The sequence below is a fragment of the Pinus tabuliformis genome, chromosome 2_2 (assembly GCF_031772625.1).
Source record: "Pinus tabuliformis cultivar Carrire ecotype Pingquan chromosome 2_2, CPIR1, whole genome shotgun sequence".
Classification (NCBI taxonomy): Eukaryota; Viridiplantae; Streptophyta; class Pinopsida; order Pinales; family Pinaceae; genus Pinus; species Pinus tabuliformis.
The window spans coordinates 853,118,967-853,141,408 of NC_142300.1; the positions used below are offsets into that span (position 1 = coordinate 853,118,967).

Sequence of the window (22,442 nt, forward strand, 5' to 3'; positions counted from 1 at the left end):
CTGTGAAGATTCTTCAATTTCTTTTAATAGTTTGAAGCTTTGAAACAAACCATTGATTTATGTTTTACTATGTGGATACAAGTGTCAATAAGTTTATGTCTAGGTATTTTTATTGTTTTTTTAATCTAATTATCAAGTGCTTTGAAAATATTTTAAGATATGTCTATTTGCTGTCATCTATCTATTTATCAGTTGGGCATTGCTTCTTCTGATACAGTTTCATTTTCTTGTAGGCCGGATGATCTTAGAGGCCCATTTGGCGAGTTTGGGCCTATTAAAGACATTTATCTCCTCAGAGACTTTTATACAGGGTAAGTTTAAATCACGGGTTTTTGTTCTCTATCGCACGATTCCCAGTTTATAATTTTTTGTTCTCTATCGCATGATTCCCAGTTTATAATAGAGGATGACACTCACTAAGATGGTATATATTTATTAAATTTATAGTGGACTCAACATCGAGTTTCTTAATATTCTGCTAGAAATTCAAGTCTATGCTATATGACTTGAAGCCATATTAGTTCACGTGATTAAAGTCTGTTAACCAGTCAATGTATATTGCTCTGTTGCATATACTATGGAGCATTTGGGATTATACAACTGGTTATGTGTTGGTATAAATTCTTAATTCATTTTGGCAGTTTGATGGTTTTTAATTTAAATGAAGCATTAGCAAGCAATGATGTGCAGTCTTTTGGGATAAAATTATAAACTTCCTCTACATGTGTGTTTAACAAGTTGGGTATCTGGAAAGTTGTAGAACAAGGCTTATCTTCTAGTTTCATTCAAGAGAAGACTGTTGAATGAAGATAATTTTTGGTGCGAAAAGAAGAATATAGAATAGAAGAGAAGCTAAGAGGAGATTTGGACCAAAGTTGAAGTCTGGATCATGTAACTGATTTGGTGTTCAATAATAACCTTTTTGAAGGTTAGCATCCAAGAGTTTGTGCACCCAGTCTCACCAGACTCTTTTAGTGCGTGTGTGCTATACTTTTGGTGGAGAATTTGAAGGGATCTCAGGGCTCTACAAGTCACTCTATGAAATCTGTTAAAATATGGTCATTTTATTTTAGCTCGTCTCTGTAAATTGATTTTTTGCTTTTTCCTCTGCAGAGAGCATCGTTGTGTAGGTTTTGTGCAGTATTTTAGTCCTGAAGATGCAGCAGAAGCAAAATATCACATGGACAGACAAATTCTTCTTGGACGAGAGATTGCTGTCATATTTGCTGGAAGGAGTAGGAAAAAGCTAGAGGAAATGCAGGGTAGGCAGAGGTAAGAGTCAATAATTGTCCTAATAATTACAGATTCCTCCTTTGTTCAGGCTGGTTGTATAAACATCTGCTATAAAATGATATATTGCGCTCTCTGATAAGGTTTTGATTTCTTGGATTAACAGAGGTGGGCTTGGATATGGCCGCTATCATTCCCCATATTATGGTAAACCTCTGGAAATGCACCATATTGATTACATTGTTAATGCATATATCCTCTTGAACTGTATTCTATTATGAATAAATTATACTCATGATCTATCAAGTTGTTGGGTTGAAACAATACTTCTGGTTTGCAGAACGATCTGAGTCTCGATACTATTCTCGTTCTCACTCATCTTTTTGTTCTTGGTCTTCACTAAGGAGGCACTATTCCAGGTAGAATTTAAGTAGTAGAAGTTACCGTGACTGTGTTGCATATGGGACAATGTTTACAAAGTCAGAGAGACTAATTATGGGGTCTTTTTTCGAAAGCCTTGAGCCGTTCCTTTTTGTGCTAAAGAAATTATTTGCAATGGTTATTTATTGTTTTGCTGGTCTCGCAGATCATGTTCTCCATATGCAAGGAGGTATCATGATTACTCCGATATTAACTCCTCTGTATCTAGGTTCCACAGTCCAAGAGGATCACATTCTCCATATGAGAGGAAGTATGGTGAGTACTCTTATCTTTTCTCCTCTGAATCTAGGTCCCCCAGTCCAAGAGGATCACGTTCTCCATATGAGAGGAGGTATCATGAGCGCTCCTATATTTACTCCTCTGTATCTAGGTCCCCCAGTCTAAGAGGATTGCATTCTCCATATGGGAGGAGGTATTGTCAGTGCACCTATATTTGCTCCTCTGTATCTAGGTCCCCCAGTCCAAGAGGATCTTCCTGGTGCTGTTCATTGCCAAGGAGTAGGTTGCCATCTTTCAACAGGTCATACTTTCAATCGTCAGAGAGTTATGGAAGATATGCCTCTAGGTCCCCCAGTCCAAGAGGATATTCAAGGTCCTGTTTATTACCAACGAATTGGGTGCCATCTTTCAGCAGGTCTTACTCTCAGTTATCAGATAGGTATGGAAGATATGTCTCTAGGTCTACCAATCAAAGAGGATCTTCAAGGTCCTGTTCATTGCCAAGGAACAGGGTGCCATCTTTCAGCAGGTTGCATTCTCAGTCATCAGATAGGCATGGAAGATATGCCTCTAGGTCTGTCAATCCAAGAGGATCATCCGGGTCCTGTTCATTACCGAGCAACAGGGTGCCATTTTTCAGCAGGTTGTACTCTCAGTCATCAGATAGGTATGGAAGATATGCCTCTAGGTCCACCAGTCTGAGAGGATCTTCAAGGTACTGTTCATTGCGAAGGAACAGGGTGCCATCTTTCAGCAGGTTGTTCTCTCAGTCATCAGATAGGTATGGAAGATATGCCTCTCGGTCCCCCAGTCCAAGAGGATCTTCAGGGTCCTACTCATTGCCAAGGAGCAGATCTTTCAGCAGGTTGTACTCTCAGTCATCAGATAGGCATGGAAGATATGCCTATAGGTCCCCCAGTCCACGAGTATCTTCAAGGCCTTGCTCATTGCCATGGAGCAGGTCGCCATCTTTCAGCAGGCCATACTTTCAGTCATCATCCCCCAGTCCAAGAGGATCTTCAAGGCCCTGCTCATTGCCAAGGAGCAGGTCTCCATCTTTCAGCAGATTGTACTCTCAGTCATCAGACAGGTATGGAAGCTATGCATCTAGGCCCCCCAGCCCAAGAGGATTTTCAAGGCCCTGCTCATTACCAAGGAGCAGGTCGCCATCTTTCAGCAGGTCATACTCTCAGTCATCAGACAGGTATGGAAGATATGCCTCTAGGTTCCCCAGTCCAAGAGGATCTTCAAGGCCCTGCTCATTGCCAAGGAGCAGGTTTCTATCTTTCAGCAGGTTGTACTCTCAGTCATCAGACAGGTATGGAAGATATGCCTCTAGGTCCCCCAGTCCAAGAGGATCTTCAAGGCCCTGCTCATTGCCAAGGAACAGGTCGACATCTTTCAGCAGGTCGTACTCTCAGTCATCAGACAGGTATGGAAGATATGCCTCTAGGTTGCCCAGTTCAAGAGGATCTTCAAGGCCCTGCTCATTGCCAAGGAGGACGCTACCATCTTTCAGCAGGTCATACTCTCAGTCATCAGACAGGTATGGAAGATATGTCTCTAGGTCACCCAGTCCAAGAGGATCTTCAAGGCCCTGCTCATTGTCAAGGCGCAGGTCGCCATCTTTCAGCAGGTCGTACTCTCAGTCATCAGACAGGTATGGAAGATATGCCTCTAGGTTCCCCAGTCCAAGAGGATCTTCAAGGCCTTCCTCATTGCCAAGGAGCAGGTCACCATCTTTCAGCAGGTCGCACTTGCAGTCATCAGATATGTATGGAAGATATGCCTCTAGGTCTGCCAGTCCAAGAGGATCTTGAAGGTCCTCCTCATTGCCAAGGAGCCGGTCACTATCTTTCAGTAGTTCGTACTCTCTGTCATCAGATAGGTATGGAAGATATGCCTCTAGGTCCCCCAGACCAAGAGGAGTTTGAAGGTCCTTCTCATTGCTAAGGAGCAGGTCACCATCTTTCAGCAGGTAGTACTCTTAGTCATCAGAAAGGTGTGAAAGATATGCCTCTTCTTCCTGGAGATACTGGGAATGATGAAGGCATATGCTTTTGGTGTTGTGTCATCTTATATTTCAGATGGTGCACTTGTGATTCTTTAGTTGCTGCTGATGTATCTTATTGAATTTTCATATTGCTTGATTCTCGTGGGCACTGAATATCCTCTCAATTGGCGAGTGTTCAAACTGTGTTCCTGTCAAGATCTGGCAAGTTCACTTGTGCAACTATGCTTTCCTCACCTTTCTGGATTCTTGATTTTGCTGGTCACTCTCCTACTCATTGTAGGAGAAGGGAAAATATGGATATGGGAAGAAAATATGCGATTTATTCACAGCTCCTGGATTTTTGGTTCAATCCGTGACATTTATATTTCCTGTTCATAAATCTGTAATGATTAGTGTTGGTTCAACTAATACTTAAGTGCAACATTTGCACTTTCTGCACATTTTCTCATTTCTAATTTTTAATATTGAGTTGCACATTTTGTTAATAGTCAAATCGACACTCTACAAATAGTTTCTGAAGCAGTTGTGATTTCAAGTTAGCCTCTGTTGTTGAAATTGCTGCAAACGGGTCGCATCCTATTTTATTAATAACAATTAGCAAAAGAGAATGTCTCTTCATTGTAACCGGAGATATTGAAAATGTCCAATGGTTTTAGAGGGCTGACCATTCTAGTTATTTGTAATTTGGTAGTTTTTCATTTATACATTTTTTTTCATGTGATAATCCCTCAATATGATAAATACGTTCAGGTTGTGTTTTAGTGGATCCCAGTTTTAGACTTGCAAGCATTATGTAGATTAATATAATATGTAGGGATAAAGCCATGTTCATAATGTAAGTGTTTTGTTTAAAGATAAAAAATTAAAATTAATAATTATACATTGTTGTTTGGATAATTACATTATTTAGATTTTCGTGGCACTTTGTGAAAAAAAAAGCTCGTTTGTAATCATTGTTTTTAAAAATTTCAAATTGTATAAAATTAGAAATAAAACCTTTCCAATTTTTTCCAGACTCAACATAGTAAAACAGTGAAATTCTCTATTACCAAGTCACAGAAAAATAAGCAAGACATTACCAACTTTCAAACAACAGTTTCATGTAATTACTTGAGTAGCTTGCTGTATTGCTTGTCCTGGATTTAAGCTCTTTCTTTTTTTGAATTTGATGAAATAAATATTAAAAAAATTCTCCTTATTGTCATGGAAATGGATTTTGTGCTCTATTGGAAAAAATTTATGGTAAGGATTTTTTTGCCAATTATATTGTTTGTTTGCTGATCCAAGCCATTTTTAAATTTGATGACATAATATTAAAAAAATTCCTACTCATGTTATAGAAATGTACTTTTTTTTTGGTTCCATAAAAAAGCTCAATGGGTATGATTTTTCTTTCTAAAGGAGTTGTGTGAAGCTAGAGTTTACAGGTTGCAAACCGATGTTAGTAAGAATTTGTGACTTGGCAAGGGTTAAGGTGTATTGGAGGCATCCTATCAATGATCATTTTGAGGTCTCATTCAAGGGGAACACCTACCCCTCAAGCATACATTACAATGAGTCAAATATAGATTCAACCTCCTATTGGTTTTAAACCTATAACCTTTATAGAAAAAACATGTTTTTAACCATTATTCTCACTGAAAATGTACTCTATGAATACAATTTTTCAATCGATAACTTGTCAATTTGTCTTGGGACTATACCTTCTCCATCTTATAGTCCCTAATTCGCCCTGGGGCTTCTACTTTAATCTAAAAGTTATAATCCTTAAAAAGTGAAATTGAAGCTTATAGATTTACTTTAGAAATCCTAAAAGTAGCAAATCTTAGAGCCACATTTTTCACATTGCAATGTATAAGCATTCCGAGACATCTTAAATTTTGATCCTGTACTTGAATTGTATTACAACTGTAGTTTCTTTTTATCAATTTCTTTATTGGAATTTTTTAAAATTGGCAACTAAGGCCAAACTCCATGAGGGTCATCTTATTAATGGAAGCTAATACTTTTCTTGGATCCCTCTCATCGAGAGGTGTAGGATTGATTTAAAGATCATCCGATTTCGATAAGTATTTAGGAAGATATGAATTTATTTGTGTTATGGGACAATTTGTCAAGGTCGGCCAGCGAACAAATATACCCCACTCGTGCTCAACGTTTTACTATAAAAGGAGGAGGTTCAAGTCATTTACACACACACTTTTCTTGTGATCGCTTCCTCTCCACATGTCTTTGGGTTTTGGTGGGAGGAGAGATACTAAGAGTATACGCTGGCCTAAGTCTTATGATGCCATAGCCGCAGTAAAGAGGATGCCCTAGCAGTAGTCTAGCCGCAGTTAAACAAGGAACATCTAGACGCAGTCAAAAGAGAAAGCTCTATGTGGATCTAAGGAGCAACTAGAGGAGGCTTCTGGCCACACCATTTAAGGGTACCCTAGGCCACAGTCAATGAGGATTTTTATGCAACAAGAAGAGGCACTTAACGCAGTCATGAACACAACTAAAGGGAGATCCACAAAAGCCCTAACCGCAGTCCTCTATACACAGCTTATCACAAGGCATAACGTAGACCCCATAAGTTGTCATATACACAATAAGAAGAGGGACTTCGCTGTCCCTAACACAGTCATGGAAGGAGGTTAAACACAGGTCTTATTTGCCGGCCTTATTCCACTCATAGGCTGGAAAGAACACGGCTCTAACGCTGCCCTAAATACGGTCATGGAATCAAAGTGAGGTTTGGACAAAAACATAGGTGTATGACTGACATCTAGACGTTGATTTAGGAGGGTCATATTATACCCTAGCCGCAGAGAATAGGAGGGCTTATGACTATATAATGGAGGCCTAAAAGACAGGCCCTAATGCTATGTAAGAAGGCTCAATACAGGCTTGAATAAGGGCACCTATGTGCAGTCCTAAGAAAAGTCATTCACACTGTTACAGTCTCGGTATATACTACAAACTTGGGAATAGAATCTCGGTGACTAGGTGCAGTCATAGGAGCTTAGACAACATGGATTTGACAGTGGTGCAACCTCAAAGATTAGTTGTTCAAGGGTCAAGATATTTGGGCGCTGGGTGTAAACCTATCTTGCTGCTGAGCTAGGCCGCAGGCCATAGCCAACAACATAGAACTTTAAGGGTTGCACTAATCAGTGGCAGTGCTGGAACCTCTCTTGGATCACTGCAGTCTTTGAGTTGTTGACTGTATCAAGGACTAACATGATGTAGGTGACATCAATGATGTTGAGAACAACTCAGTGATATTTGGGTGCAGCACCGAGATGATGAAGTACAACATGATGGAGACAACATGATGATGAATGATGCAGCATGATGGGCATGGTAGTGAGGTGCAGCATGATGATGAGGTGCAGCATGGTGATGGGAGCAACATAGTGATGGGAGCAGCTCAGTGATTAGGTGCAACACAGTGACGGGTGCAACATGATGATGAGGTGCAACACAGTGATGGGTGCAGCATGGTGATGGAGTCACCTTGTAGGATTGAAGCTGTATGTCTTCACTGAAGTTCAGATCAACTATCTCATGTGTTATCTTCATAGAGAAGATCTCTGCTCTTATTTTGATAAGTCGAAATGTTGACTTTTGATGTATATGTGCTATCTCTCTGCTGAACTATTGAAGAACATAAGAAGAATTGATCAATGGTTTCCCCACATTGGGGTTTTTCCCTGGCTAGCGTCACATCTTGTGTCCTCTTGTATTGGCTTGTCTTCTGCGATTTATGTTTATGTTCTATCTGCAGTTTACTTTAAATGCTGATGTGATTGCTAATGTGGAAAAGATATTGAGCTAACTATGAAAATTGAAATAAATTGCTCTAAGCATAGAACATACCTAAAATTAACATGGTATCAGAGCTGAGGTGAAGACAAAGCCCAAGCAAGAGTGAAAGAGCAATCATTGAAGACAGTTGGGAAAAGACAAAAGGATCAATGTATTCCTCATCCCTCTTCTAATTCACCAAGGGTGAAGTTGAAGCATAGAATATTATCAGAATGGTGTAGCGGAAGTTTCTGATGGCCTACCTTAAGATCGGATCTCAGGATGGAAGGAAAGGCAGATAACTAGTTCGGCCACTATGCGAAGAAGTGTCTAAATGGCAGGGACACATCACTTGATGATGATAACAATCATTCTAGGGACATCTTCAATGGTCAAAGGAATGACAAGTAATGCAGGTCATCAGGGAAACGACCAACTCTTCAGAGAAAGCAAGGAACCCCAGGTATGAAGAATCAAATGTTGTTTTTGATAAGATAAAGAAGCGCTATCTTGTATTGGCTCTCTCCTTTAGATTATTTGGGAATCTGGCTTATTGATTGTAGTGCTTGAAAGCACTCCATCAAATAGAAGGGTGATCTCTATCTAATTTGGTAGAGATGGAAACATTTGTGGGATTATACTTGGAGCCGTTGCCACCTCTCCTGGAAAGGGTGTTACCCCTCAATTGAATGAGGGTAACTCGATTCATTTACAAGAATCTCTTTTATGTACCTGATTGCAAAAAGAACCTGGTGTCCATTTCGGAAATGGAAGTCAAAAGGTTTTAGGGTGACATTCATCGTTGGAAAGGTATGTGTTTGAAAATAGAATTTTCTAAGATGCTTTTACTCGTGGGTTCAGGGTTGGCAATTTGTATCAAGTTGCAGGATGGTCCATTGGGGATCATGTCAATTGACATATCGCATCTATAGCACCGAAGGTCTGTGAGTCAGATGGTGACAGGGATGCTTGAATTCAAAAGGAGCATGAAAGTACATGTCTGAGATGTACCGAAGGAAAATATTACAAGGGGACCATTCCCCTCATATAGCAGGTCCACAGGTTTGGAACAACTTGAGGAGGTTTGAGATTCACGATCGGAAATATCATGTGTGCATGTGCAAGAAAGCCATTTATGGCTTAAAGAAAAACACCCCGGGCGTAGTATGAGAGGATTGATAGCTGTTTGATGAAGTTGAGATTCACTAGAAGTGAAATCGATCCAAACCATTACCCGAAGGTTGTGGATGATAGACCTCTCACACCAGGGACCATATGAGGACGACCTATTTCTGACAGGTGCAAACCCTCTCATTTGCAGAAGTAAGAGGGAGTTGGATTCCGGATATGGAATGATAAATTGCAAGCCTGTGACTACCTCGAGGATCTTAACTTTCAGAAGTTATATGGTAGTGATGTCGGACCAAATTTGGGAAATGTCTCTAAGTTTCATAAACTCCTTCGCGTTGATGTTCTTGGTGAACTTTCGTACGGACATATGTTTTGCAGTTAGCATGGTGAGCTCATATTTGGTTGAGCCTCACTGGATTGGTGCCAAGAATCCTCTGAGATATCTTCGGGGTACAATCTCTCATGGATTGAGATACACTGTCAGAAATATGAAACTGCAGGATCATTTGAATGCTGACTAGGTAGGCAGTGTGGAGGATCACTAGAGCACTTCTCAGTGCTGGTTCTCTCGGGATTCTGCTTTGATATCATGGATGAGCAGGAAGCAGAAGTCGATTGCCATAAGCACCACCGAGACCGAATACATAGCTATGAGTATGATCTCGTGTGAAGTTCCCTAGTTGTGGAAGCTCATCAGTGAGCTGTTTGTACACATGATGAATACCACTATGATTCTTTTTGACAACCAAGGGGGATTTGATTATTGAAGAATCTCGTATTCGATGATTGCTCCAGCAGATAGGCATCAGACATTGCCTTATCTGGGATACGGTAAGTCGATGAGCGAGGAGGCTCCATCGCGTTAAGACTGATGTACAGGTCGCAAACATTTTGTCAAAGCCTCGGGGAAAGGTCAAATCTGTGACTTTCCCGAACGACTTGGAGTCGTTGAGAGACCCTCTTATGAGGGTCGAGTATGATGTATTGAGCTTTGGGAGCTCCAGGGGGGCGCGGGGTACTTCTTGGAGCGACATGTGACCACAGGGCGACTCACCATCCCCTGGTGGTGCACTATGTACAGGGTAAAAGGTTCAACCTTCCCCTGTGACACCCCGTGGTGACTATGGAACAGGATGATTAGTTCTCCTGTGGGCCAGGATGATTCGTTCTCCGTGGCGACTATGGAACAGGATGATTAGTTCTCCTGTAGGCCAGGATGATTAGTTCTCCGTGGCATCCACTAGACAGGATGATTCATTCTCCTGTGGACAGGATGATTAGTTCTCCTGTCGAGGCATCCTACCTATGCAGTCTGGGACTCATGGGAAGTACCTCTCATCTGATCAATGAGCAGGGAAATGAGGATAGGGACCATAGTAGTACTATCGATGGACGCATCGTTGTATCTACCGTACTCCCTATGCTAGGATGACTTCGATTAATCTGGGATCAGTATGAGTGGTTTGAGACACTCTCTTGTGATATTGATCTGGGATCAATAAAATTGGATTTGGGTCAGTAAGAGTGATGTGACACAATCTCTTTAGATAAAACTAACTTCATGTCAGTAGAGAATGGTATGAGACATTCTCGATCAATTCTTCTTCTTCATAGTTCAACAGAGCAAAGAAGAGCAAAGTAAAGCAGCGCAGTGCAGGGCACTGATGGCAGAGATAGTACAGTCGGACATATGGATCAGCGGATGGAGTTCTCCCTAGTTGAGAGGGAGTGTTAAAATTGGCAACTAGGGCCAAACTCCATGTGGGTCATCTTATTAATGGAAGCTGATATTTTTCTCGGATCCCTCTCATCGAGAGGTGTAGGATTGATCTAAAGATCATCCGATTCCGATAAGTATTCATGAAGATATGAATTTATTTGTGTTATGGGACAATTCGTCAAGGTTGGCTAGCAACCAAATATACCCCACTTGTGCTCAACGTTTTACTATAAAAGGAGGTCTTCAAGTCATTTACACACACACTCTTCTTGTGATCTCTTCCTCTCCACATGTCTTTGGGTTTTGGTGGGAGGAGAGATACTAAGAGTATACGCTGGCCTAAGTCTTATGATGCCCTATTCGCAGTAAAGAGGATGCCCTAGCAGCAGTCTAGCCGCAGTTAAACGAGGAACATCTAGATGCAGTCAAAAGAGAAAGCTCTACACAGATCTAAGGAGCAACTAGAGGAGGATTCTAGCCACACCATTTAAGGGTACCCTAGGCCGCAGTCAATGAGGATTTTTATGTAGCAAGAAGAGGCACTTAACGCAGTCATGAACATAGGTAAAGGGAGATCCACAAAAGCTCTAACCATAGTCCTCTATACACAGCTTATCACAAGGCATAACGTAGACCCCATACGCTGTCCTATACGCAGCAAGAAGAGGGACTTCGCTGTCCCTAACACAGTCATGGAAGGAGGTTAAACGCAGGTCTTATCTGCTGGCCTTATTCCACTCATACGCTGGAAAGAACATAGCTCTAACGCTGCCCTAAATACGGTCATGGAATCACAACAAGGATTGGACAAAAACACAGGTGTATGACTGACATCTAGACGTTGATTTAGGAGGGTCATATTATGCCCTAGCCGCAGAGAATAGGAGGGCTTACGACTATATAATGGAGGCCTAAAAGGCAGCCCCTAACGCTGTGTAAGAAGGCTCAATACAGGCTTGAATAAGGGCACCTATGTGCAGTCTTAAGAAAAGTCATACACGCTGTTACAGTCTCGGTATATACTACAGACTTGGGTATAGAATCTCGGTGACTAGGTGCAACCATAGAAGGAGCTTAGACAACATGGATTTGACAGTGGTGCAGCCTCAAGGATAAGCTGTTCAAGGGTCAAGATATTTGGGTGTTGAGTGTAAACCTATCTCACTGCTGAGCTAGGCCGCAGGCCATAGCCAACAGCATAGAACTTTAAGGGTTGCACTAATCAGTGGCAGTGCTGGAACCTCTCTTGGATCACTGCAGTCTTTGAGTTGTTGATTGTATCAAGGACTAACATGATGTAGGGAACATCAATGATGTTGAGAACAACCTAGTGATATTTGGGTGTAGCACCGAGACGATGAAGTACAACATGATGGAGACAGCATGATGATGAATGATGCAACATGATAGGCATGGTAGTGAGGTGTAGCATGATGATGAGGTGCAGCATGGTGATGGGAGCAGCTCAGTGATTAGGTGCAGCATAGTGACGGGTGCAGCATGATGATGAGGTGCAACATAGTGATGGGTGCAACATGGTGATGGGGTCACCTTTTAGGATCGAAGCTATATGTCTTCACTGAAGTTCAGATCAACTACCTCGTGTTATCTTCATAGAGAAAATCCCTGCTCTTATTTTGATAAGTCAAAATGTTGACTTCTGATGTATATGTACTATCTCTCTCTCTGCTGAACTATTGAAGAACATAAGAAGAATTGATCAAGGGTTTCCCCACATTAGGGTTTGTCCTTGGCTACCGTCACATCTTGTGTCCTCTTGTCTTGGCTTGTCTTCTGCGATTTATGTTTATGTTCTATCTGTAGTTTACTTTAAATGCTAATGTGATTGCTAATTTGGAAAAGATATTGAGCTAACTGTGAAAATTGAAATAAATTGCTCTAAGCATAGAACATACCTAAAATTAACAGAATTAGATTACAATGCAAGAATATGTTTGACGTGGAGATGGCCATGCAATGCAAAGACTCAAATCATATACCATGGGCTACCTAATACCTTTGGCTCATAAGTGACCTATGGTAAACTTGACAATGAGTGAATCAAGGTTATTTTAACTACTTTACAATCTAATCAAAATTAAGCCAATATTCCCGTCTTTAAATTTGACTTATGATAACGTATATCCCCCTCAAAATTTATTAATTAGGTTTATAGGAATATAACATGACTCAGTACCACTTAGGTTTTGCATTTTGGTAAACAACATAGAAGAAAAGATAAGGTGAGGCTTGTACGAAACAAATCTTACTTGGGAGATGGAAGAAGTTCATGAAAGCTATTTTGATATAATTTTGTCAAACCGATGCAACTTATATAATGGAAGAGCCAAATCTCACTTTCATATGTTTTTTTGAAAGAAATCGCTTATTTTCCTCGGAGACGAGGACCAAATACAATTATATATAAAGTAAGATGAGAATGAGTTAGTCTCTTTATTAGTTAGCATTCAAGATGTCTAGAGTTCATATTGATGAACCATCAAATCAAGGGTGTGCATGCCTAAATCAGTCTTAGAAAGATATGTCCATTTACATGTGATAGAATCCATCTACATAAAAATGAATTTACGATTGTGTATTCGAGCACATGATGCTAGAAAACATCAACCTATTCCACTATCAATGTGCATCTTATTCTAGATATAATCACACAGACCAAGTAATTATCTTACCATTGTATGTTTGAATAAATTAAATCTCTGCAATACTTGATTTTAGATTTGTTCACCATTCACTTTCAAGACAACAAAGCTCTCATTAAAATCAAATTTATCATAGGCTCAAAATAAACTTGCTCTATTAAAAATAAGCCAAACACAAGAACAAAAATGTTCCCCTAAAGTCAAGAATGCAACGTTGATACCAATTGTAAATTTTAAACTTGAAAAGTGAAACAACATATAGATTCTTGAACAAAAAGAACAATCAATGTCACACATAGTACACACAAATTTATTTTGGAAACTTGGTAATTCTTAGTCGAGAAAAAGAACAAACTTTATTGTGCTTCCTTCCTCTTGGCATTATATATTAATTGTGATATTTGCAATATAATATATACGCATTTTGCAGCGTTTTAAACTATAATCCATTTACTTAGATTAGATTACAATCCTAATCCCTATACTAAAATTAATTTGCAATGTAAGGATATGCATGGCATGGAGATAGCCATGTAAGGACTCACATCAAATAGTATGAGCAAATATTGTGGGTTTGCCAATGCCATGGGCTCATGAACCGCCAATAGTAAATTCAACAATGACCTAATCAAGGTTTTCTTATTTACTCTATGATCGGGTCAAGCTTACCCCAACATCATCTCACTGTGAATATTTGATTCCTATATGAGGGAATATTTGTATTCACTTATCATTTAATTTGTCAACCCAGGGTCTAATGACTTATGAGGATCTCAGTGATGTATAAGCAAACATCATAATTCCTACTACCTCTACATGTGGCAAAGTGAAGTTCAAGGAAAACCTATTTTGATATGAAACTTAAGTCTTGCCATAGCCTAACTCTGTGCTTTGGTTCAACTATGTGGCGCCTCATGTATTGAGATAGTAACTCAATACTTAGCTCAATTTCACTATTCGCACTAAGGTTAACCAATTTTGCAGGGCTTGTGGTTTCGTAGCAACTGTTGCTAATTTCATAGATTAGCTACAAAATCATCATCTTGCACACTCAAAATCATAACATGGCCCAAATAATTGTGTAAAAAGAAATTCAACAAACTTATGTAGAACGAAATTCAACACACCATACAAAAGGAGATTAAGCACACACACAATTGCATAAATGAAATACAACTATTACTAGATACTTTGCAAGTAAATGAAATAAAAACTGCACTATACTAAAAGAACATGAAATAAACACAATGCAAGGATTTACCTTGATTGGGCCCTGTTCCCAACCACTTCGCGGGTGATATCCCAAGGAGAAATTTTTCTCCATGATGAGCCTCAATCGACAACCAACAACCCATTGTAGCCTCCTATTAGTTCACTGTGCCATTTCTTTGTCACTCGAGTCAGCCATGTGGTCCCTCACCCACCTGCATAGATCGTATGTTTGAAGGTGGGCCTCTCTAATCTAAAGGTATGTCTTGTCATTTGGTAATTGAGTGTTGGGTTTACTTATCATGGATACTTGTGGGTATGGATTGATGGGGGGATTTGGCAGAAAGGGTGGGCTTAGTTTGTGCTCTTGTCCCCTTGATATCTTTTGGTTGTTACCCTTGGATCTTAGTTCCGTGGGATCTCCTTTATTGACCATTTGGTTCTAGGGTGGTACTAATTGGGAAACCCCAACTTTGGGTGCGTGGTCCCACTCCTTTATCTGCATATATTACTCCCTGTCCACTCACTATACCCCATTCATCATTTCTCCCACCTGGATCCACATTTCCATGTTGGGTCCACATAGGGCCAACCTCCCTATCCCCTTGCCCCCACCTTGGTTTAGGCCTAGAATGATGCCCCATAGGTTGAAGCAATTCAAAGAAAAAAAAAACATAATCGACCACATTTAATAGGAAATTTACCGCAAAATGCAAAAGATGGTTGGGACAAAATAATCAGCATGTGGGCAAAAGCCAATACATGAGCTCTCCCCCAATCCATGGTCATCACCCTAGTTCCATAGACCCTGGATGAGCCTCCTTTATCAATTAGGAACCCATGATTGTCCCAACCCCTGGAGGGAAATGAACTGCCCTACCTCAAAGGGGGTAATCACTGCTATATCTTACACATCATGCTCTTGTCCTTTGAGCCTCGAGTAGTTAATTAAAGAAAATTCGTAAAACACAAAAGACATATAAATAATGGTGGAAAAATTAAGACCGGGGCACCTCATGTACCATGATTGCTCCCTCCTGCACATTACATACCCAGGTGTGGGCTTCCCCTTATCTAGCTAACCCTATACCTCAATATCTGGCCCAATATTGCCCTTCTCATTCCCTACTCCATTCCGCTTATTTATCACTTGCCACCCCCATTAGAGGGATGTACCTTGGACATACTATCCCCTTTAAGCGCTGAAACCACCTAATAAGGTACGTGGTTAACCCCCTTTGAAGCTTGGAGACATTAGCACATGCCAAAGCCCACCATAGAAGGGCATTCCATTATGAAGTGCCCACTTTGTTATCCATGATTTGTAAGCTCTTTTACCCGATTATTTTAATGATTGGTTGTACTAGAAGCCTAGGGGACGCATTGGATCTTATGCAAGATTACAGGTGGTTTCCATTTGGGTTTGGTCTCGCTATACGGAATCCTAACCCCCAGAGGTCTACATTGACACATATAGGGTGTGCGTAGAGATCGATTGGCCTCCACATCAACAAAAAACACTCCATGGTTCTTCATCGATGCTCATAAACTACTAGTGACCCACTTTTGGGATGATGGTGATATGCTTGGTACATTATGCCCAACAGGCCCCCACAGAAGCCCCACACTCTTAGCAGGTGTCCCAAAACTTGTACGATGTCATGCAACATTCATTTCACCACTTGGACCCTTGCAGAGGATCTACATGCATCTTCGATTCATATGGAGACCCATGGGGTCATTTATGTGCCCTCAGACCCACTAGGAGCACCCCAGGTCTACTACTTGGAAAACAAGGGCCACCCCCTTGTCCATCATATTTCGAGGAATTTATTCTCAGTATGGCACTTCAAGACATTATTAGGCCTTTGGAGGACCCCACGACATGTACATATTATTATTTGTCCCCTTGTGAGTCTTATTTTTACACTTGTGAGCTAGTTTAGTGGGCTTGTCACCAATAGGGGTTTTACTTGCACATTATTTTATCATTAGGGGCTAATGTAGGCCCATAGGCTAATTCAAACTCCTTAGGAGGCTATATATTGATGTTAGATACATTCATTTGGATCATCACTTGACTTGGCATCTCTCTAATCATAAAGAACTTCGCATTTTTTCCGTGGAGGATAATTTTTGGAGATGGATGAATGTTGACGTATGGATTTGGGCTATTTTTCTTGTCTTGGAGCTTTGTCTTGCAAAAGAAATGTTGGTTGGATATATTCTATAACATTGTAAGTAAACTTTGACGTTGTTATTCTTGTTGCTGCACTCTGCTAAAATTAGGGCTAGTCGCCGCATAATTGAAATGTGGAATTAAGCATGTTCTAGCTAATTTAATGTATGGACTAATGTTATATGAATGAAATGTCCTAGAGATTATTTGTCTCGATAAGATTACATCATTTGCTTTAAAGTATAAATGCTTGAATATCACTTTTCTTTTCTTTCTCTCAACATTGGATGAAGCTAACTTTCCGGGCCTCCTTGATCAAGAAACCAAGTTTTTACTCATCATCATCCTTGAATCCATATCCCCAATGGAATTAGGCATTGATCCCTCAAAAAGGGTGATCATTTTAGCCCTCTTTTTACCCTTTTCCCCTAGGTCTAGCCCCATTAAGTCACTTAGGGCATCAATTTCTCGGGAATCGACCCAAGGAAAAACTTCGATCTTCTACAAGCTACCGTGCTGGTGGGTCCTCTCCCCCTCCTCTAAATTTGAGGCAATTCTAACGGTGGAATCTCCAGGAATCCTAAGCCCTAGCTCTAAGATAAAATTTTGCTTAGGCATCCCCAAGGCTAGACCGCAATAGTATCAATTCAACCTTTTGAAGTAAATATTCTTGTTTGGTCCTTTCCTTTCACCTTGTCTAGGATAGGAACATCATTGTTTGCTACATTCCATCCCTGAACCTGGATTGGGCCCACTTGGCCTTATGTGGTCCCACTTCTCAATAAAGATGATTTGTCAAGGACCATTTGGGAATTCAAGCTTTCCAAGGATTATAGGGATTGCGAACCTCGTCTATAAGCCTATTCCTTCTCCCTCAACCCTCCAATCCTCACCCTTTACCCCTGGAGGACCAAGTCTGTTGCTTAAAGAACAAGCAATTTCCATTCTTCACTCCATCCATGGGAAAGGGTTTCCAGGGTCAGTTTCCACCTATCCATTGACATATACTTTACAAGTGATCCCTACACTACTGGGACTCCTCCCATCAGTGAAAGTTCGTAAAGAGCAGGGAGACTTAGTTGTGGTGACAATGGGCTAAGCCTCCACCGTTGCCCTTAACCTAGTAGTGGCCTTCTTAGGAACCCCTTTTAGGTCCCCTGTTGGTTTGAGTGGTAACAGGCCCAATTCGGAGTTCAACTCGCGCCTAAAAATTTATATATTCATTAGCATAACTTTAACAATTAGTAGTCCAAAACATCCACGGGTAGGAGATTCTTATATTAAGGAAATTAATATTACAACGTAAGTCCACACAATTTGTTGTTTACTATCTCTTTATCATATTTCAGAGTGCATATATTTATACAAACAAAAGAGAATCTAAGTCTCGACAATGGTTCAAGAGACTGTTCACAATCTGGATATGCTAACTAAAATAGCTAGTATAGCTATAGTTTGTCATGTGAAACATTAGATATCTAAATAAAGAGATGGCTCAACCAATTGATCCCAATCGAGAATAGTTATTTGCCCTCGGCATCATAACAACTGTTATGCACTGAGGCTTCTTGGACATGCTTCGATTGGCGATATAACAATCAATCATACAATGTAGCATTTGTTTTGGAATAGATTGAATCTAGTCGAGAAAACAAAACTCTGCGCAACATCCCTCAATAGTATACAAGTAACCATAGTGTTATGTACCGGGCTTTTTGTAGATGTTGAATTTAATCTTGTTTTCTCCTTATGTGGCATGCCTGAATGCCACATTATTGATCACATGATACCTGGTGATAGATGGTTGTACTTCTACGAGTTAACACCCATTTTATTTCACACACATATAATATATTAAAATGACTCTTAAAATATTCTTAGTTTAATCTAAAAACGATGATAAGATAACTAGTAAATAAGCAATTCGTACCCTAAGTTGCTCAAAATGTATGTACAAGGTTTTATTGATAATTTAAGGTGGAAAAGAAGTGGTTTGATAGAAAATAAAGCATGGTAATTTTGTAGCAAAAGCCGCAGTTTTGCAGCTCATCATCTACCCTCTACTAAGCATGTTGCATGTCCTCATGCAACATCATCTTTTTGTTCATGAATCTCAACATGTACATCATGATGGATGGCCCAATTCTCTTCCATAATAATATCCGAGATAATTTAAAGTGGACAAGAAGTGGTTTGATAGAAAATAAAGCATGGTGATTTTGTAGCAAAAGCAGCAATTTTGCAGCTCATCATCTACCCCCTACTAAGCATGTTGCATGTCCTCATGCAACATCATCTTCTTGTTCATGAATCTCAACATGTACATCATGATGGATGGCCAAATTCTCCTCCATAATAATATCCCAGACATCGTTCCAATTCTTGCCAGTGCGTTATCTCCTCTTGGTCATCCCAATGAATGGGTGTATGATAAAATATGGTGGGACACCAAACGAGGGGGGAATGGAATCAAAAACTGATGCATCTTGTCCCATATCTCAATATAGAGTTTGTATAGAAGGATGCTCGATTAAGAGCTAGGGGAAAGCAAGGTTAGCCAAGCAGATGCCTCATCTAGAGCAATTTACGCAATCTGTCCCAAATATCTTATGCAATTATAAGAGCCTTGAATGAGTCATCCCTGACTAGTTCCCTGTACTCTGTGACTGCATACCTGTGGTTGTACTGGATAGTGACAACATCTTCTGGTTCTGTTCTAAGCCTCTATATATCTTCTCGGATAAGCCCAGTCAATAGACATTCCTCCCTCACTACCAATTTTGGTGTAGTTTCCATCTTCCCATAAAAGTTAGTACATTTATTCCAACGTATCAGATTGGTCATGTAGGCCATTAGGGCCTTGAGTTGTACATCTCCCACATAAGGGTTGGGGTTCCACTGTGAATTTTCTGTCAAGATGAAATTAAAAAGATAAAGTTTACGCAAAAGATTTTGGTTTGCATTCTCAACATTAAAGTAAAGACCCATGAATTCTTGTGGTTGATTTACCAAATAAGGTTGACCTGCCAAAGTTTTCTTAAGTTGAAAAGTTACCCAATGCTCATGTAAAAATATTGGGTATAACCCATAGGGTACTTGGTAGGCGATGACCTGAAAACCTAGTTCGCATGTCATTTTCTTAATATTTTCCTCCCATGTAGACTTTTCTTTCCATTTTCTATTCTCTGCTCCCCACTTTGCCTCCTGAGATAAGTACATGGTGAACCATTGCTTCCTCATTTTCTCAATGACCTGGCGATGTGTTTCTTTGTCAACAATTCCAAGATTAAACAACTCTTCTTTTGTTTGCCATTGGGTACGGTTGGGCTTGAGTTAAAGAAAGGCAGATGTATTTGATATAATGTCATCCAATGAGGTGCTGTGCCTCTTTAGTGCATTCTTGTGAATATTGTTCCACCCTGACTTTTGGACCCTTAGCCTGGTTAATAGCTTCAAGGAGGGTATTCAAATAATGAAACCCTGGTTTGGTTTTTTGCAGCTGTGCTCTCAACTTTTGGGTTTTGCAACAGAAGATGTTTGTTTTGCTTTAACAAAGTATGATATGTTAGGCTACAAAAACCAAAAGGTCGAGGCATAACAAACTTACCTCTAATCTCTCACTTTTTGGGCTTTCCATCTAACGTCTCAATATTGAAGTGTAGTTTTATTTTGAAATGAAAGGTCAACTTCTAGAGCATCAACAACATCTTCCATTGGTTCATACTCGTCATCACCGATAACATCTACATATTCTTTTGTGGTCTGCTTTCCTTTATCCTGTCATGCCTGTCATGAAGCTCTCATAGAATATTGATGCTGGGGCTTGTCTGTTGTGGCATACCCATCTCCTCCTTTTTGGCTAATTTCTTAGTGACTGGAAAGAGTGTGGTCCGAGGTTTAGTCCTTATCCTCTGTAAAAATGGACCCCAAGGAATACCAATTCACCTTAGCTCATCAATAACAATAATTTTGACAAGGCCATGATGAAATAGAGTGATCTCAAAAGTTCTCTTGTTTATGAACTTCCACGGCCATTCTTGTCAAACTCTTCAGGAGATAGTGGGGCATATTCCTAGCCTTTATCCCAGCCAAATGCATGAGGATGCATATGTGGTAGTGATATATTTTGCTGAAGCATCCCTTGTAGGGAATGAAATCCCTCCATAACGGCTGCAATGCCTCTCTTTGAATCCATTGCTTCAAGTCGGGAAGTGGTGAGGGATTTTCAAGAGAGGAGCACCATCTTTTATCGTTCTGTGGAAGCTTGGTGGTTGTTGCGAGGGTTTCTTCATTTACTACAATTTTGAGCTGGCATACCAAAGCCTTGGCTTCATTAAAGGTGTAGGCGAATTCTAGGGCCATTTATGTAACGTCCTGAGGTCTCCACCCAATGTGCGACGCGTTCGGGTGACGGGCAACTGTGGGCGCGCGTGCGGTTGAGGGCGAGCTGCGGTTGGGCGGCAGTCATGCGACGATATGCGACGATACTCATGCGACAATATGCGACGATATGAAAGAGCGTTGGTATATATAACACATGGAGCGTGGAGCGATTGGTATGAAGGCCGACCTACAACATTAGCAAGCCAACGAGTTAAAGTGAAGAATTGTGATAGCGTTGGGGCTTTGGGCAAGTCGGCTGGGCAGCCAGACTTGGCCCCACACCTTGGTATATATTGTTGAGGGTATGGAGTCATTCAAACATCAAACAATCACTTGACAACTTCACATAAGAAGGGAGTGCGCAGTTCTAGTGCGCAGAAGGCAAGAAGTGAAGGCGCACATCTCATGCGCCGGTCTTGGGTGAGCGCACGGTGAAGGAAGGTTGCACTTGGTGTTGGGCGAAGGTGCGGGTGAAGGTGTGCCCGGTGGTTGGGCAAGGCATGCACGGTGAACGTGTGGCGCCCGTTTTGTACAACGACTTGGCGTGGGTGTCTTGGCGACTCGGGTGAGCGCCCGCCCACCATGCAAGTGTGCACGAAGGTGAGACGAAGGTTGGAACCGAATGACGTAGAGTTGGGCAGGCGGTACTATGTGCTGTTCACACGATTTGGGCGTTTGTCAAGAGTTGGAAAGCGGGACTGCGTGTGGGCAGGTGTACACGGTTTGGGCGTTTGCGACCAAACGAAGAGCGAACCGGCAAAGACGTGCGGCAAGGTGAACGACGGGTTGGTGAGTCGTGTGGCGACCGTGCGGAGGTGTTGACGAGCTGGGCAACCGAGTTTGCCGAAGTTGTGAAAATTGACTAAGTGTAAATTTTGGGTTTCCCAAGATTTAGCTTGTACATTGTAAAAGTGATGATTATATAATATATTTCGGGCAGACTCATATTGCAGGGAGTTACCCCTCCCTTTATACTGTGCAATTGTTGTTCTCTTTTATAATTGCTGATGATAATGAATGAGTATGGGTGTTCATTGGTATAAAGGCTAAACATAATAATACTTGGTTGCGAAACAAAAACTAAGTAGGAGAAAGTGAATGTTAGGTGTAGTCCATGAACATAAGTATTGGTGAAAAGAAAGTGTTCGGTGGTGTCGCACCTCGCTATAAGCGGTTGAAAGACTACCGCAGGTGTAGGGGCGTGACAGGTGGTATCAGAGCTCGGTTGGAGCTGGTGAGCAAGGTTGCTTGTGACTAAGTGACAGTGGAAGCAGGTACTTGCAGGTGAAGGAAGCTGGTTTCACATACAAGTGGAACAAGGGCCGGTTCATGATTGCAGGAAACTTGGTGAAGCTGGTGAATGATGAAGCAGGTTTAGCAGGGGTGAAGCTTAGTGCTTGGGCCAAGCTGAACGACAAGGCATGGCAGGTTTGGAAGAATGCGAAGGGAAGCTCTTGCTTA

The 22,442-nt window shown here is 40.9% G+C and overlaps 1 protein-coding gene across 6 annotated transcripts in view; it reads left to right on the forward strand.

Moving 5' to 3' along the window:
* Positions 1–4,137, forward strand: part of LOC149195650 (serine/arginine-rich SC35-like splicing factor SCL33) — a 109,726-nt gene extending 105,589 nt beyond the window's left edge. For 3 of the 6 annotated variants that reach the window (XM_089405379.1, XM_089405380.1, XM_089405381.1), the window contains exons 3-7: positions 234–311; positions 1,114–1,272; positions 1,397–1,437; positions 1,571–1,649; positions 1,817–4,137. In XM_089405379.1, coding sequence (XP_089261505.1) covers positions 234–311; positions 1,114–1,272; positions 1,397–1,437; positions 1,571–1,649; positions 1,817–3,710 — 2,251 coding nt within the window. In that variant the 3' untranslated portion in view covers positions 3,711–4,137. Of the gene's footprint in view, positions 1–233; positions 929–1,113; positions 1,273–1,396; positions 1,438–1,570 lie in introns of all 6 variants that reach the window. The other 3 variants (XM_089405382.1, XM_089405383.1, XM_089405384.1) reach the window with 3 other exon arrangements.
* The last annotated feature ends 18,305 nt before the right edge of the window (positions 4,138–22,442 follow it).